Source organism: Falco punctatus, assembly GCF_963210335.1.
Source record: "Falco punctatus genome assembly, chromosome: 2".
In the NCBI taxonomy this organism is placed as follows: Eukaryota; Metazoa; Chordata; class Aves; order Falconiformes; family Falconidae; genus Falco; species Falco punctatus.
In genome coordinates, this window is record NC_137581.1 from 114848452 (window position 1) to 114862196 (window position 13745).

The window sequence follows — 13745 nt, forward strand, 5'->3', positions numbered from 1 at the left end:
TAAGTCTATCAGAAACATGATAACTCACTAACTTGGTGACACACACAGTACGGTTTCAACTTTTGGTCACCATCCACCTGAAATGACAAGGTAGAAGCACAGTGCAGAGACATGGGCATGTACAGGAACCTGCCTGAACCCGATCCATGTAAGTACACAGATTTAGACATTCCTCACAAGGTACATTTTCCATAACAACAAAACATTTTTTTTCAGCCCATAGTAACCTTGATGAGTCAGTGAATTGAACTGGAATGTCTTTCAATATCATACATTATCCCTTTCATATGAAAATCTCAGATGTCTCCAACTGTTCAGCTGCATTCGAGTGATCTTTGCACAAGACAGTTTATTTTGGCCAAGGTCAGGCACTAGGCACTGGGGTGTTATCAAAATCCAAGTGTGTATTGTAGGGAGCAGTGGAGGTGGAAATTGAAATATTTTCTTCAAAAAAAAAAAAAAAGAAAAAGAAAAGGGGAACACACACCAGCAAGCAGTAGAAAATAAATTACTTTCTCCACCTCCCTGTAATCAGTTTTTACTATCTAGTTGTAATTTCAGTGCACACAAGATGTAAAACTATAGTTCTAAAAGTACTCATTACTATGCATATGAAACTGTTCAAGTGTATCTGAAGGTTTTTGATCAGCTTAAGAAAGAGGGAAGTCAGTCAGACAGGAAGCTCTCAGTACAGTTGAACAGCCAGCACATTCTGGTAATGTGAAAACCGCACCTTTCTTCTAAAGCCTATACAAACACCCAGTGTTATTTCAAAGGTAATGTAATGTACACTGTAATGCTTTAGACTTCTAAACATAGGTTAAAGACCATATAAGTAAATAAAAAGTTATGGCAAGGCAAAGAAAACAGGCCAGACATTTGGAACAAAATTTCACAGCATTAATATTGGCACCGACTTTTAGTGCAGTATTACAGAAGCACAGTTTCCGAGTAGAAGACTTTACTGCAACAAATCTAGATTCAGTGAGAAAGATTCTGAATTTGGGCTCTTTTAAATTAGAAAGTAAATGAGATTTAGTTTTTGGCAAGAAAGAAACACTCTTAGGTAATTCAAACCTGATATGCTCCCTTTGCTCCAAGTATGCACCCTGCTTGAGACCTAGCCCTCTTCATGCTTCCTTTTAAGCAATTCCTGGTGTTGGAGTCCTGTGCACGTACGCTAAATGTACAGGAGGCCATTCAGTGGCATCTTCCAGGAGCTCAGAACTGGCAGAGTTGGCTTGAATCCACAGGGCTTCTGAACAAACATCATCACACTGTTACTCACCTTGATGCAGATAAACTACATTCAACATGGAATTGTTCTTGAGCTAATAACCCTGCTGGACCAAACTGGGTCTTTGCAGAGGCAGCTGCCATGTCCCCTCACCTTTGGCAAAGCCTAAACAAACGGTCCCCAGATAGTGAAGACGCAACTACACAGAGCCTATAGGCCACAAAGGAAGCAGATTGCTTCCTACTCCATATACCATTAGTGCTCAATAAATGCAATACAGGATAGAAATATCAGATTCAGTGTTTGAAAAGCCTACTGCATCTCCAAGTAAATCTGGCAGACTAATCTAGCACTTTTAGGTAAGTAGCCAAGTACTATCTGCACTAAAATAAAATGACTAGGAAAAGTGCTAAAAAGAAAAGTTGGGTTTTTTTTAAAAAAAAAAACCAAAACCAAACAAGCTAAAGTACTTAGTGAATGAACTGCTCCAATGGCTCTGTGCAGGGCATGATGTGACAGCAGCAAAGACGGCTGTTATCACCAGGCCCTGTCCTCAACATAATCATTTATGATATTTGACTGAATCTAAAGACAACTTTATAGGCAACCACCACTTTTTGTCAAGGGACATAGGAGAAAGTCCTGTTCGCAGAGAAGCATGTCCTTTTTTTTTTTTTTTTTCCTCTCCAGTAAAATGCTTACAGAGATGCTTACAACGCTTACATGCTTACAAGCACGGATAACACTGGTGAAAAACAGCCAACATGCATATGACTGTCAACAGGAAGATCTTAACAGTGTTTTGGCTGGCAACCAGTGGACCTTCAGGCAGGCAAAGACTTGCTAGTTAGATCTTCATAAATGATACAGAAATGGTGCTTTAGAGGAATGCCTGAAACCATTGTTAGATAAAAATTTTAGCTTCCTTCTTCACTGGCTAACTGCATGTAGAATTAGCACTAGACTCCCACTTCCTTAATGTAAGTAAAGATGTGAATTTTGTTTTAAGAATACAAAAGTAGACAGTTTTTCTGTCCTCTGCATGTGTGTAAGTACCCTGGTATAATGGATTAACCCATAATATGGCAACCAGGTGCTGCATTACAGTGCAGGAATACATCCAACATCACAACACTAGCAAGTAGTCACAAGCACAGGTGGTAGGCTTTAGCTCAATTAAATATTAGTAAATAAAAACCGTACCTTCAAAACTGCAGGCTGAGTTGTGCTTTCCTTTTGGTTGCTCTTTAAATTTATGGCTTCACTCCCTTTGTTTTCAGAACTGAAAAACAAAGATATTTTATCATACTGAGGACTTGCATTATTCAAATCTACCTGACAGTCAACACAGTATCATTCAATTTAAACACCAGAGCATTAACTGAAAAGGACAGAAGAACTTATTTTCCAAACCATAGCCCATATTCTGCACATATTGTAATGGAAAAAGCTATGCCCCAAAAAGCTGAAGATGAAGCAAAATGCCTGTTTCATTTCATATAGAGGTTTTCAAACTCAAGCATTCAGAAATGGCACACAGCATTTCACCTCTTCCAGCTGAAAAAACCCAAGCTTTCCATGCAGTGTATGGATTATTTTCTGCTGGAAAAATGATACTATAGTTGATCAATCATCTACTACAGCAGCATTTGTTGCCACAGCTCTATCTGGCACACCTGGCAGTTAGAGGGTACTCCCAGTCCTTATACTGAGGACTGTGATTGAGTGGAACATACTCAGGGCAGACAGCTGCATTTTGTGATGATTCCACTACAGGAAACAGATCATTACCAAACACACCTAATGGGGCTTTGCAGGCAAATTCAGAAGAAATTTTAGAAAGGGGACAACAGGCATGTTGTTATTACCAAGGCAAAATCGGCTGTTCCATTTTAAAAGTCAGAAGCCCAAAGTCACATATGTCCTTATTGCCAGTTTACCTTAGTCAAATTTCCTTCAGAGCCCATCTTTGGAATGAAGGGAACCATCTTTCCTGCCCCCCTCCCCTCCCCCCAGCCATCTTAAAATGATCCTTGAGCAAAGCGCAGCAGAGAACATTTTTAATCAAAACCATTACGCTACACGCAACTTAAAAGCAAAAATGTATGAAAGAAAACATTAGAGGATGTTAACAACAGACATCACTTCTTGCATTGCATATCACAAGCTGAAGAAAAATAACCTTACACCAATATATCAAAGTTGTCAGTATTGCAATGAAGTCATTATCACTTCAAAAACCCTTCTTCATCAATTAGAAATCTAGCTTTACTACTCGTAAGTGCACAAACCCTTATTTCCGAACTTGTATGAAGAGGTGAATTGAAAGCTGCTTAAATGAAAATAAAAAATATTTACATTTTCATGAAATTCTCCTAGGGTCTGGAAAAAGGATTTACACGTACCAGTACTCCTGCCACTACTGACTGTTAACCACAGGTAAGCACGTCTGTGTAAGGCTTTGGAAAAGAAAGGTTTTCTTCCCATTGTGGATTAGACATCTGAATTAAATATACTTTGATACACACGCAAAATACAAAAAACAGTCTGACTAAATGTTAGTTTCCCTCTCAGCTGCTCACAGACAACATTCCCTGAACAAAAACGAGAACAGAACTGTCCCACAATTAAGTTTTTTCAAGATCTTTCAGATCTTTTCAGATACATCAAAAGAAAAGCACCTTCCTCTCTTTTATAGATCCTCTTAAAGTTGAAAACCATGTACTTTCAGATCACCTCAGGTAATCGTTCATAATGCATTCATAAACACAAAGATGCTTTTTCAGGGACAGCATCAGAGGCAAGTCTGGGCTGTTCTTTGCCTCTGCGTTAAGACAGAGCAGATGAATTAATATTCTATCCTATTAATTTCTTCTGCTGTTAATGCATGTCATGAAGGAGATGTCACAATCCACAATCACTACTGAGCAAGCTGGTACACCAATAAAAGTGCTTCTCAGCACACAGCCTATTTCTCCCTCATAGTTTTTTCTTAAAAAAAAAAAAATCCTTCTCAAATCTGCATATCTTTTCCTGATGCTGATACACTTGACATGAACAGGAACTCCCTGTACTTCAGAGCAGAATAATATGCTTGATTTCCACCACACGGTCTTCCTGGCTTCAGGATATCACTCTTTATGGAACTGGTCTGCAGACCACAAATTCGATCCTTGCTTTTGTTAATAAGTATTGCCAGCACAGATCACCAGTGCCCTATTCTTTTATCACTTTGTTTTGCTCATATTCTTCCCTTCACATCATGTTTTTTCCCCAAACTTTTTTTCACTTTCCTACTTCTTTGTATTTGAAATATATGCCTGCATTACTTTCTTCTAGCTAGCCAGGCTTGGACAGATTGCTATAAATTCCATAGTGTACATACCAAATCTGCAAAATTGCATTCTTTCAGTTAAGTATCTTAAAATCTACATGTAAAAAAAAAAAAAAAAGTATCAAAACTTTACTTTCCAGCACAAAATAAACCTAAACCTGGAAGCAATTCTTCACACCCTTTCATGGTTTATATCCTAGTGTTTCTACATTCCTTAACCTTTTGCTTTAATGTGTAGTTCCTCAACATGCTGACTTTGTCAGCAGAACCAGCTTTAAAAATTTCCACTCCTTCCTTCTCAAACTCGGCTTATCTCTTCCCCCACTTAACGCAGCCAAGCAGGGCTCCCAACAGGGCCATGGTCTTGGATACAATCGAGGAGGGAGCAGAAGTTTCCATCGGGAAAAATTCAGCCTGTGATGCAGCACACAGTGCACTGATTTGCAGCAGCACAGAAGAAGGGGCAAAGAATGCCACAGGGAGGGACAAGCAAGCATCACCACTGCAGCTCACTTCAGCACTGCAGCTGCTTTTTGTGCACCTCTGCCACCCTTAGCCAGCACCCAGATTTAAATGCATCCGACCAAAAACAAGTCTCACACTGAATGAATGAAGTTTACAGCACAGAAGTTCGCTTTGCTGGAAACCGGCCTCTTGGATCATTTAGGATAAAATTGTTTTGTTTTTCCGGAGAGTCGAGATGATCTTATACAGCCTAAACACCACAGACAGTAGCTGGTGCCACACTCAGCACTTGGGACAGGAGAACATGTTCGTTGGGCTCAAATGGTGCGGCTTATCACTTCCCGCTACCAATCCCCTACGATTTTCAGGGCTTTTTCCCTTCTTGTCATTGCATCAATCACATTCACTAATTACAAATTTTGGAACACTACCAGTATCTTCCCCAGAAATTCTTTGAAGAGGAAAATAAAATAGTAAAGTTCATAGACTCACACCCAACCCTACACCCCCGTTAAAAAAAAAAAACAACACAGTGAAGCTAATGTAATTATGCCACATTTTTATGTTGTAATGTAAGCCTGTGTTGTCCATATGAAGCTATATTCAGAGATGCAGTAAACACAATTATGGAGCTATGACATTCACAATTAGAATTAATTCTTCGGAAATATGCAAGACATTTAGTATTTATGCTATAAATTCTCCATTTTTCCTTCTATGTCTGTGCTATACTATCATTAGTGGCTACATATTACACTTCCCAAAACCTGTATTCCAAGAGGGTGTTTATATATATATATATATTTACTTTTTTTCCCCTACAGGACAACCTCTGCAACTAAATACTGTTACAAAATGTTGACTTGGCAGCTACATATCACACCATCACATTCTTATGCCTTTACTAAGAACTGAAAACAACAGACTGGTAGCATATACATGCTCACTGTGAACTAGGGATTTCACCCCATCCCCCCACCTCTGAATCGGGCTGCATCTGTATTATTGAAGTTTGGCTCCACAGAGTTTCATCCTTGCCCTAAGCTCTTCCAGAGCGGTGCATTTCTGGAGTGCTTTGCCATGGCAGACACTGAGATGCTATCTCCAGTTCAGCACTCTAGAAGTCAGGTTTGTGTTTAACCACCCACGTGGCTTTGCTAGATCAGCCAGCCAGCTCTCAGGCAGCATTTCAGCACTTCCTAAATTTTGCAAAGATGAATCTCATCAGTCTTCCACTCTGTGCTTCAGAAACTACTACTGTTACATTATATGCCCAGCAACAGGACTCAGCTAACCCCAGTTTTGAATCTGCTTGTACTTGCTCTTAAGAGGTGAGAGAGCAAAGCATGATCCTAGGAAGACAGAAAACACCTTTGCCCTGCCAACTTGCTTCCATGGACTTCTTAACTATACAGGCACTCAGCTACAAATTGTCACAGCCACGCATTTACATATTTAGGCAGATATTGCTTTCATTTTGTAGATTTTTCTTTTTTAAAAAAGCATGGAAATACTAAAGAACACCCATAGTAATAAAGACAGTGTCAATCTTAACACTAGAAACCCAGCCTCTCAACTACTTCTCAAACATGTAGTGTACAGCCTTTCTGCTGCTGTTTCTGCAGATATTCCCTTTTCTCTTACATATTAGTGTATCCAACATGGATGGGTTAATCTTCAGCGATGGTAAAGGGATCTCTTCTCAACTGTCTTGCCAGCATGCCTAACCTGATTAGCATCACTCCTATTTTTAAATAATCAAGATTAAACTCAAGTTACAAAAGATTCTGTTCTGTATCTTCTGCACAAACCTTTCTTTGTGTGATTTTCTAACACTTTCTGTCCCTCTGCTGCTGAAAATATGTTTTGACCTTTCTGTAATACTTGGACAGGTGGTCTCTGAGTGAGAAGCAGATTTGTGGTCCAAGTTTTTTACCATTATGCTTATGCAGGAGAGGTTAGAGATTCTTACGGGGCAGACGAATGCTCGTATTCTGCATTGTTGCTCACAATTAAAAAGTAGACACATATAAATAGAAGTACTCAAACTCAGGTTAGCTAACATACACGAGGCATTGCAATCAAGCCAAAAATCAATTTAATGGAGCAAATTTAAGTACATGATTTGCGAGATCTTTTCCAACCACCTCTGAAACAGAACGAGACAATTACAAACAATCACATCTTCAAAAGGCCCTCATGGCATCCCCGTATGGCGCGAGAAGTCTGCTTCCTCCATCCTTGTCCTTCAAAACAATCCCTCGGAACTTGCAAATTAAAAGCCCTTCCCCTTCTTCCTTTATTTAATCTACCCCACCCATGTTATGCACGCAGCAGATTGTGAATATGTTGTGTTAGATTAATAATAAAAAAAAAGCTACAGGCAGCATGCAAGTGAAATAAAGCACAAACATGCAAGTTTTGATAAGCTTGACTAGAAGCAGAGCTCACCAAACTGAAAGTAACTGTTGTGACATTTTAGGTTCCTTTTACAAGGAGAAGGTATGGGCTGCTGATTGCTGTTTGGGAAGGGGGAAATTAATCAGCAGTCTCTTAAGGAACCAGGGACAGCTGGCTAAAGCTCAGCTCGGGCAGCACTGTGACAGCACTTCTGGGTGTTGAGCCTCCCTCCTTCCCCCACTGCTTAGAAGCAAAGTCTCTTCCAGTGCAGCAGCTCCAGCAGTTACTTCTCATGCAGTCCAGATGCTACCACACAGGCTAGCGGTCTACCATTTTGCCATCTTTTTCTCTCTCTTCAGGGACAAATGACTCCTTGAATAATCAAACCCTCTTTGCTACTGCACTAGGCTAGCATTATTTGCTTTTAACTGGTCTTCTCTTCACATTAACTCAAGAACCATTCAGCCATTTAATGTCATAACTCGTAGTGGTAAGAGAATACGCAATGCCTCACCTGAAAGATGCTCCAGGGTGCCAGGAGGCAAGAGGCTTCTACATCTGGCTCTAGTGACATAATGCTAATAAACTAAGCATGACCTACACATACATCTACCTATCCAGGTTTCACGACATTACTTGTGACATCTCCTTCCCAATATTTTCTTAACAGTTTTGCTCAAGTTGATGTGTTTTTTGGGGATTGTTGATTGAATTCACTCTCTGCTGGAGTCCTCACTTAGGCTAACGTCATTTTTAAGTTTCCATTCTTCCCAGTTTCTTTATTTCAGCACATTCTGGGTGTAATGCCAGCTCATGACCCCTGCCTTTTACCTCTCTCTCAACAAAAGTAATGCTCCTCTGTGGGAAGTAACCCCTCATTTGGGTTTGATGTCATGACTTAATGTTACTTAGTGCCAACACACTGATACATTCAGTACACTGATACCTTCCAGATATTTCAACAGGGGAACAGAGAGATTGTTAACAAGGATCTCATCACCTGGTACTTTAAAATCCATCTGTGCAAGAGCCTCCCTGAAGAACGAGTGGAAAACCATGAGTGTAATATGACTATCAAATATAGATGTGCAAGACCAAAAGCTCCATGAAGTTAAGAGTGCATTACAGGGATTCTCAAACCAAATCCACAGAGCAGTGGTAGTTATGCAACTTTTATTATACATCTGCCAAGAGCCATAGGTTAGCTAGTGTTGGTTTCTTCTCTGTTGTGGCTCCCAAGTGGTAATTAAAAAGATGACTACTGAAAATTCAGACCTTTTGAGTACTACTTTTCTATATATAGCAGTTACCCTACTCACCATACAGACCCTTATGGTCACTAAAGCTGGCCTCCTGCATCATCTAGATCACAAAATTTCACCAAGGGAGACCTGGGTCAAGCCTTTAACACCTAACCAAAAGATATAAGCTTTGACTAAAACTCATCAAGAAATGGAAAAATCTATCACATTTGTAAATAAGATCTTTCCATGTAAACTACTACCAGATTCACTACTTAAAATCAGCCTTATTAGTCTATTTCTCAAGCCTCATCTCACAGCCATGGGATCAACCTCGATCTTATGTGGGACAGATTACAAAGGCCTTGGGTTCAAATAATCTCTTCAAGTCAAAGGTCTACTATGACATGAAGCACTTGACTCTCATTCCATTTATATATCTTGCGGCAGAGTCATTCCTCAAACTGCAACCCTGTCATTTCAAAACCTTCTCTTAGACAAGCTAAATGCTATTAAGCTACTTAATTTTATCCTGTGAGGGAGGATTTCCAGACATCAAATTGTTCTGGAGCTCTTCTCAGAGCCCTTTTTGTTTGTCCGTATCTTTTTCATAATAAACCATGGACACCGCAACTAGACTCAGCACTCTAGTAACCAAGTTCATCCACAGAATACATGTACTTTGCTATTTATACATCCAAGAATCACATTTTCCCTCTGAGCCACCACTTCGCTGTGGCAGCTCACTGTCAACCATGGCAACTTGGTCTGCTTTTAATGTCATCTACATGGTGATTCCGATACTTTTCACTCTAGTCATCTGCAAACTTCATATGCTACAGTTCTGTCCTCTTTCAAATTATTTGTGGAGGTTAAATTAAATAAATTGATTCAAAAATACATCCTTTTAATTTTCTTGAATTGTATCAAGCAGGAAATTATTTTTCACATGTGGTCTTTGTATATCCCTCTGTATGTCAGCTGTTAGCCCACTGCCATTACACTTGCAAATATTTAATTGGAGCATCAGCACCAAGTCAGGTGCCTTAAAGAGTCTTAAGGATACTATTTCATCAGTTTGTCAACCAAAGCTGTAATCTCATAAACAAAACAGTCTGGCAGTTCCCATCCTCCACTGATATTAGGATCAACGTCATCTTTATTAACTTCTCAAGGTCACCCGGAAGCCTTGATAAATCAACTTTTCAATCTTTCCATTCTAATCAAACCAAACACAATAGCCTTAAAAGCGAAATACCAACACTTTTCTCTAGATACTAATGTCACACTTGTGAAGCCGCTCATGTGCTGTGCAGCCAGGAAAACTATCAGAACGTGGTCTACAAAGAGAAGCCAATTTTTTAAGAGTCAAATTTTTGACATGTATATTGAATGACATCAGCAAGGGGGTACACTATACATTGGTTAAACGTATCAAAAGGAAGACATTACAGTAAAGCTCAGTGACAACAAGATTTTAGGAAAACAATGAAGATTCCTAAAAACTGCCTTCTGTGTCACATGACAGTTAAAATACCTTAGTATTTTAACAGAAATTAAAGATTTTTAACAGAAAACAGTAACAAATAAAGAGACTTCCTTCCTCTGTCCCATCGTCCGTGTCCATCCTGTCATGTCGCTCCCCAAGTATTGTCCTTTTTGAAAAGCTCCAAAATGAAAATTTTTTGCCAAATTCTCAGCGAGATTCCCGAGGCTAACACTGTTCCTGGGAAACCAAACGGCAGTAGCAGTGACAAAGTCTGCCCCTAGCCTCGGGCAAGGCTGTCAGGGCCTGTCTCAGGGAATGCTTGCACTGAAATTTGAACGTGAAGTTTCTGGCTCCTACCTCTGTGCTTAAGCCTAGGCCACACACATAGGGGAGGAAAAGAAAAAACATGAAGATAAATAGAAATTATAAAAACAAGTTAGTGAATTTGAAATTAGAGGGTCAAAGGAAAGCAAAGCTGCTATTCCATTTAAAAACAATTAAGAAAGGAAGTTGAGGAAAAGGGAGAGAAAGCAGAGAAAGGTAAGGAAGGAGAAAATGGAGCCAGAAACTTAGGCAAAAGAAATGTTACACAATCAGCTGATTAACTGAAGCGCTGGGATAGCACAAAATGTAATACGTTCAACTAAACTATCCCACTTCGAAACTGGCTCAATTACAGACAGCATTAAGCAATTTAGATTGTTTTAACTGAAACGATTTTTCCTCTCAGACCTGTTTATGCTGGTTATTTACATACTGTTCTGCTGGTGTGGCAAAGCTAGGCCAGCTTCATGTTCTGCATTAGCAGCGCCGTGTTACACAGACTATGTGAGCTACATGGAATGCATTAGCATAAAACAAAGAGGTTTGGTTTTTTTAATCTTCTTTCAAAATGCAACTAAAAGTATGGAAAATAACGATGTTATAAAATCACAGATATGCTGCATTTTGCAATGAAAATTGACATGAGAAATGCAAGAAGCAAACTGTGTCTTTACACCGAACATACACCTTTAAGTTTAAAGGCTAGAACTAAGTGAAATAAGTATGATGGCCCATAATCGTCCTTGCTGAATGACTTAATCCGTTTTACATGTGAGGGAATTGAGCAGCCGCACAAAGGCTAGAGAAAAGAAATATAAATGTTTCTGAGTAGAGCTTACTTCGATACTGGACAGTATGATTATACCAGATTACATCAAGGTTTTTCTTCTGGCATCTGTCAAGCATAGTAACCAACATTAACGTAGAATCTGCTCCATATTTGCCAGTCTGACTGGTTAGATAAATTCCCAGCATTCTTATGATACAAATATATTACTGGCGGCTAGCACATAAACATGGTGTAATATCAGAAAACAGATTTATAAACTATTTAAGTTTATTAAGGTTTAAATTGTTGAATTAATAGACAACAGGCAGGCCATTATGCAACTGTTTTCAAATGGCATGTTTGTAGGGTCAGGATCAACGATGGTACTTACAAATGGCATGAAAACAGAAGATATTAAAAAAAATAATCCAGGAAAGCTTTAAAGCAGCAGCAACTGCTGTCCTCCTGATAAACAGAGCATAACAGTTTTTAAAAGATGTCATTAAGAAAAAGCACCCAGGAAAAAAATAAGCAAGAGGCAGGTGTCACCAGTACAATGCAGCGAGCTCTTCCAGTCAGGTTGGAGCAGACTCTTGTAGAGAGGCACACAAGGCTGCCAGTTCAACACAAGAAAATACTTATCCGGTTCTCCCCATTTTTCACTCACAAAATATACATTGGGAAGTATCCCACAGCCACTTTCCAGTCCTTATCAAGGCTGCCTCTTTTGTGTTGAAAGCATTCATTTTCCATTCAACCAAAATAAATGTGATGGCTAAATCTGCAGCCTTTAATTGACAATTAAAAAGTCTGTTGTCACTGCAAGTCTTTCTGCATTTGCTCTTCATGTGCCCACAAGAAATGCTTCCCCCTATGTTTTCCCTACACAACTGTCCATAGGTGAAGTGCAGAGCCACACAGCGTTCACACACCTAGGCTCCAAGACCTCCAAACTGCTCAAGCTGATATACTGTGTTCAGTAAAAGATTTTTACAATTTAAGAAACACTGGAACATTCAGGAAAACAAGACTCCACTTCAAAATAAGGCAAGTAATGACATCACGTTAAAAGAACACAATTAGAGACTGTATTTCTTGTTGAAAAACTGACATGAGAAAGTGAAATGACTAAGAAAACCCATGTTTCTCATCTTAAAAGTCTTCAAAAGTGATACTGTAAAGGTGGTTAGAATCTATAAAAATTATTTTAGAAATGAAAATTAAAATACCAGAAAAATAGAGGTATAATATATGCCCTGGAAAGCCTAAGCAACATAGTGCTGTGCTAATGTCTGGAAGTGTAATAGCACATGGTAACTGAATTGTATGAAATCCAAAAACTCCTCAGAAAATAACAGTAGTTGGGTTTCCATTCTTTTAGGAAGTTTCAATAATCAGAAATACAATCCCCACAGCAACATGGTTTTGAATTTTGCTTTTTTCCCCTACCTGTGAGCCTTTTGTTCACCAAAAGACTGAGGAGTTTTCATCTTTGTAAAACTGTTCCTTAGAACAACAGACTTGTAACTGTTTTGGAAATATTTTTGTATTATTAACTCTAGCATTTATGCCAATAATTGGGAAGGAGACAATGCTGTTAACATTTAAAACAGCGGAAGAAAAATATGTTGTTTTGTTTTTTCCAAGGAGCCCTACTATTATAATTAATACTCCAGTAACATTTCCTTTAGGAAATGTCTTACACATACACGGCCATCTGCTGGGCTTGCTCCTTCTGGTCTCAGTCCCATGAGACATCTTAGGTAAGCGCCTAATTCAAATCAAACAAGTAGTCCCACTACAGCGCAGAGAATTATTTACCTATTTAATTATAGGCAACCACTTTGGTACCCTGCTGAATCAGGGCCTTTGCTACTATTTTGAATTATCCTGCAATAAGAGTCATAATAGAGAAATCTACAAAGCAAAAAGAAAGAAGCACACACACACACCCCACACACCCCAAATTAACAAACACACACAAAATTTTCATAATGCATCTTGCTCAGGTAAGTCTAACTTGAATTCTTCTATATGGTTGGAGTAGTCCCCTTGCTGATTCCACAAACAGTCATCCCTGATGTACACTCACAAGCTAAAATTTAACAACAAAAATTCCTGCTCTGTCTTTGAAAGAAAAAGTTTCTTTATTAGAAAGCAGAGATTGAGTTTTTCAGCAAACAATGGATTTCTTCAAAGATGCTAATGGTATCTGAATCAAAACCAGCCAAGAGGTAGTAAGTTCAGAAGAATTAAGTTTGAAATGTATTTATTACTCCCTTTTCAGTCAATTCCCAGCAGTTCCCAAATGCACAGTTTTTACAATTACAAAAATACATATTCTTTGTAAACAGGAACAATGACTGACAGTCCCAGAGGAAGAAAGAGACTCTCTAATCTCTCCTCAGGCAGAATAAACAAAGTTCTTCCATCTCTGAAAGCTCTTACTTAGAAACTAATGGGTGAATGGAACAATAATCTCAGCC

General features: G+C 38.9%; 1 protein-coding gene across 1 annotated transcript in view; it reads right to left on the bottom strand.

Annotated features, from left to right (window-relative positions):
• CRYBG3 (crystallin beta-gamma domain containing 3) overlaps window positions 1-13745 on the bottom strand; it is a 94795-nt gene that overhangs the window by 77032 nt on the left and 4018 nt on the right. The window contains exon 2 of the mRNA XM_080374571.1: window positions 2441-2519. Within this exon, the coding sequence (XP_080230697.1) occupies window positions 2441-2519 (79 nt within the window). The remainder of the gene's footprint in view (window positions 1-2440; window positions 2520-13745) is intronic.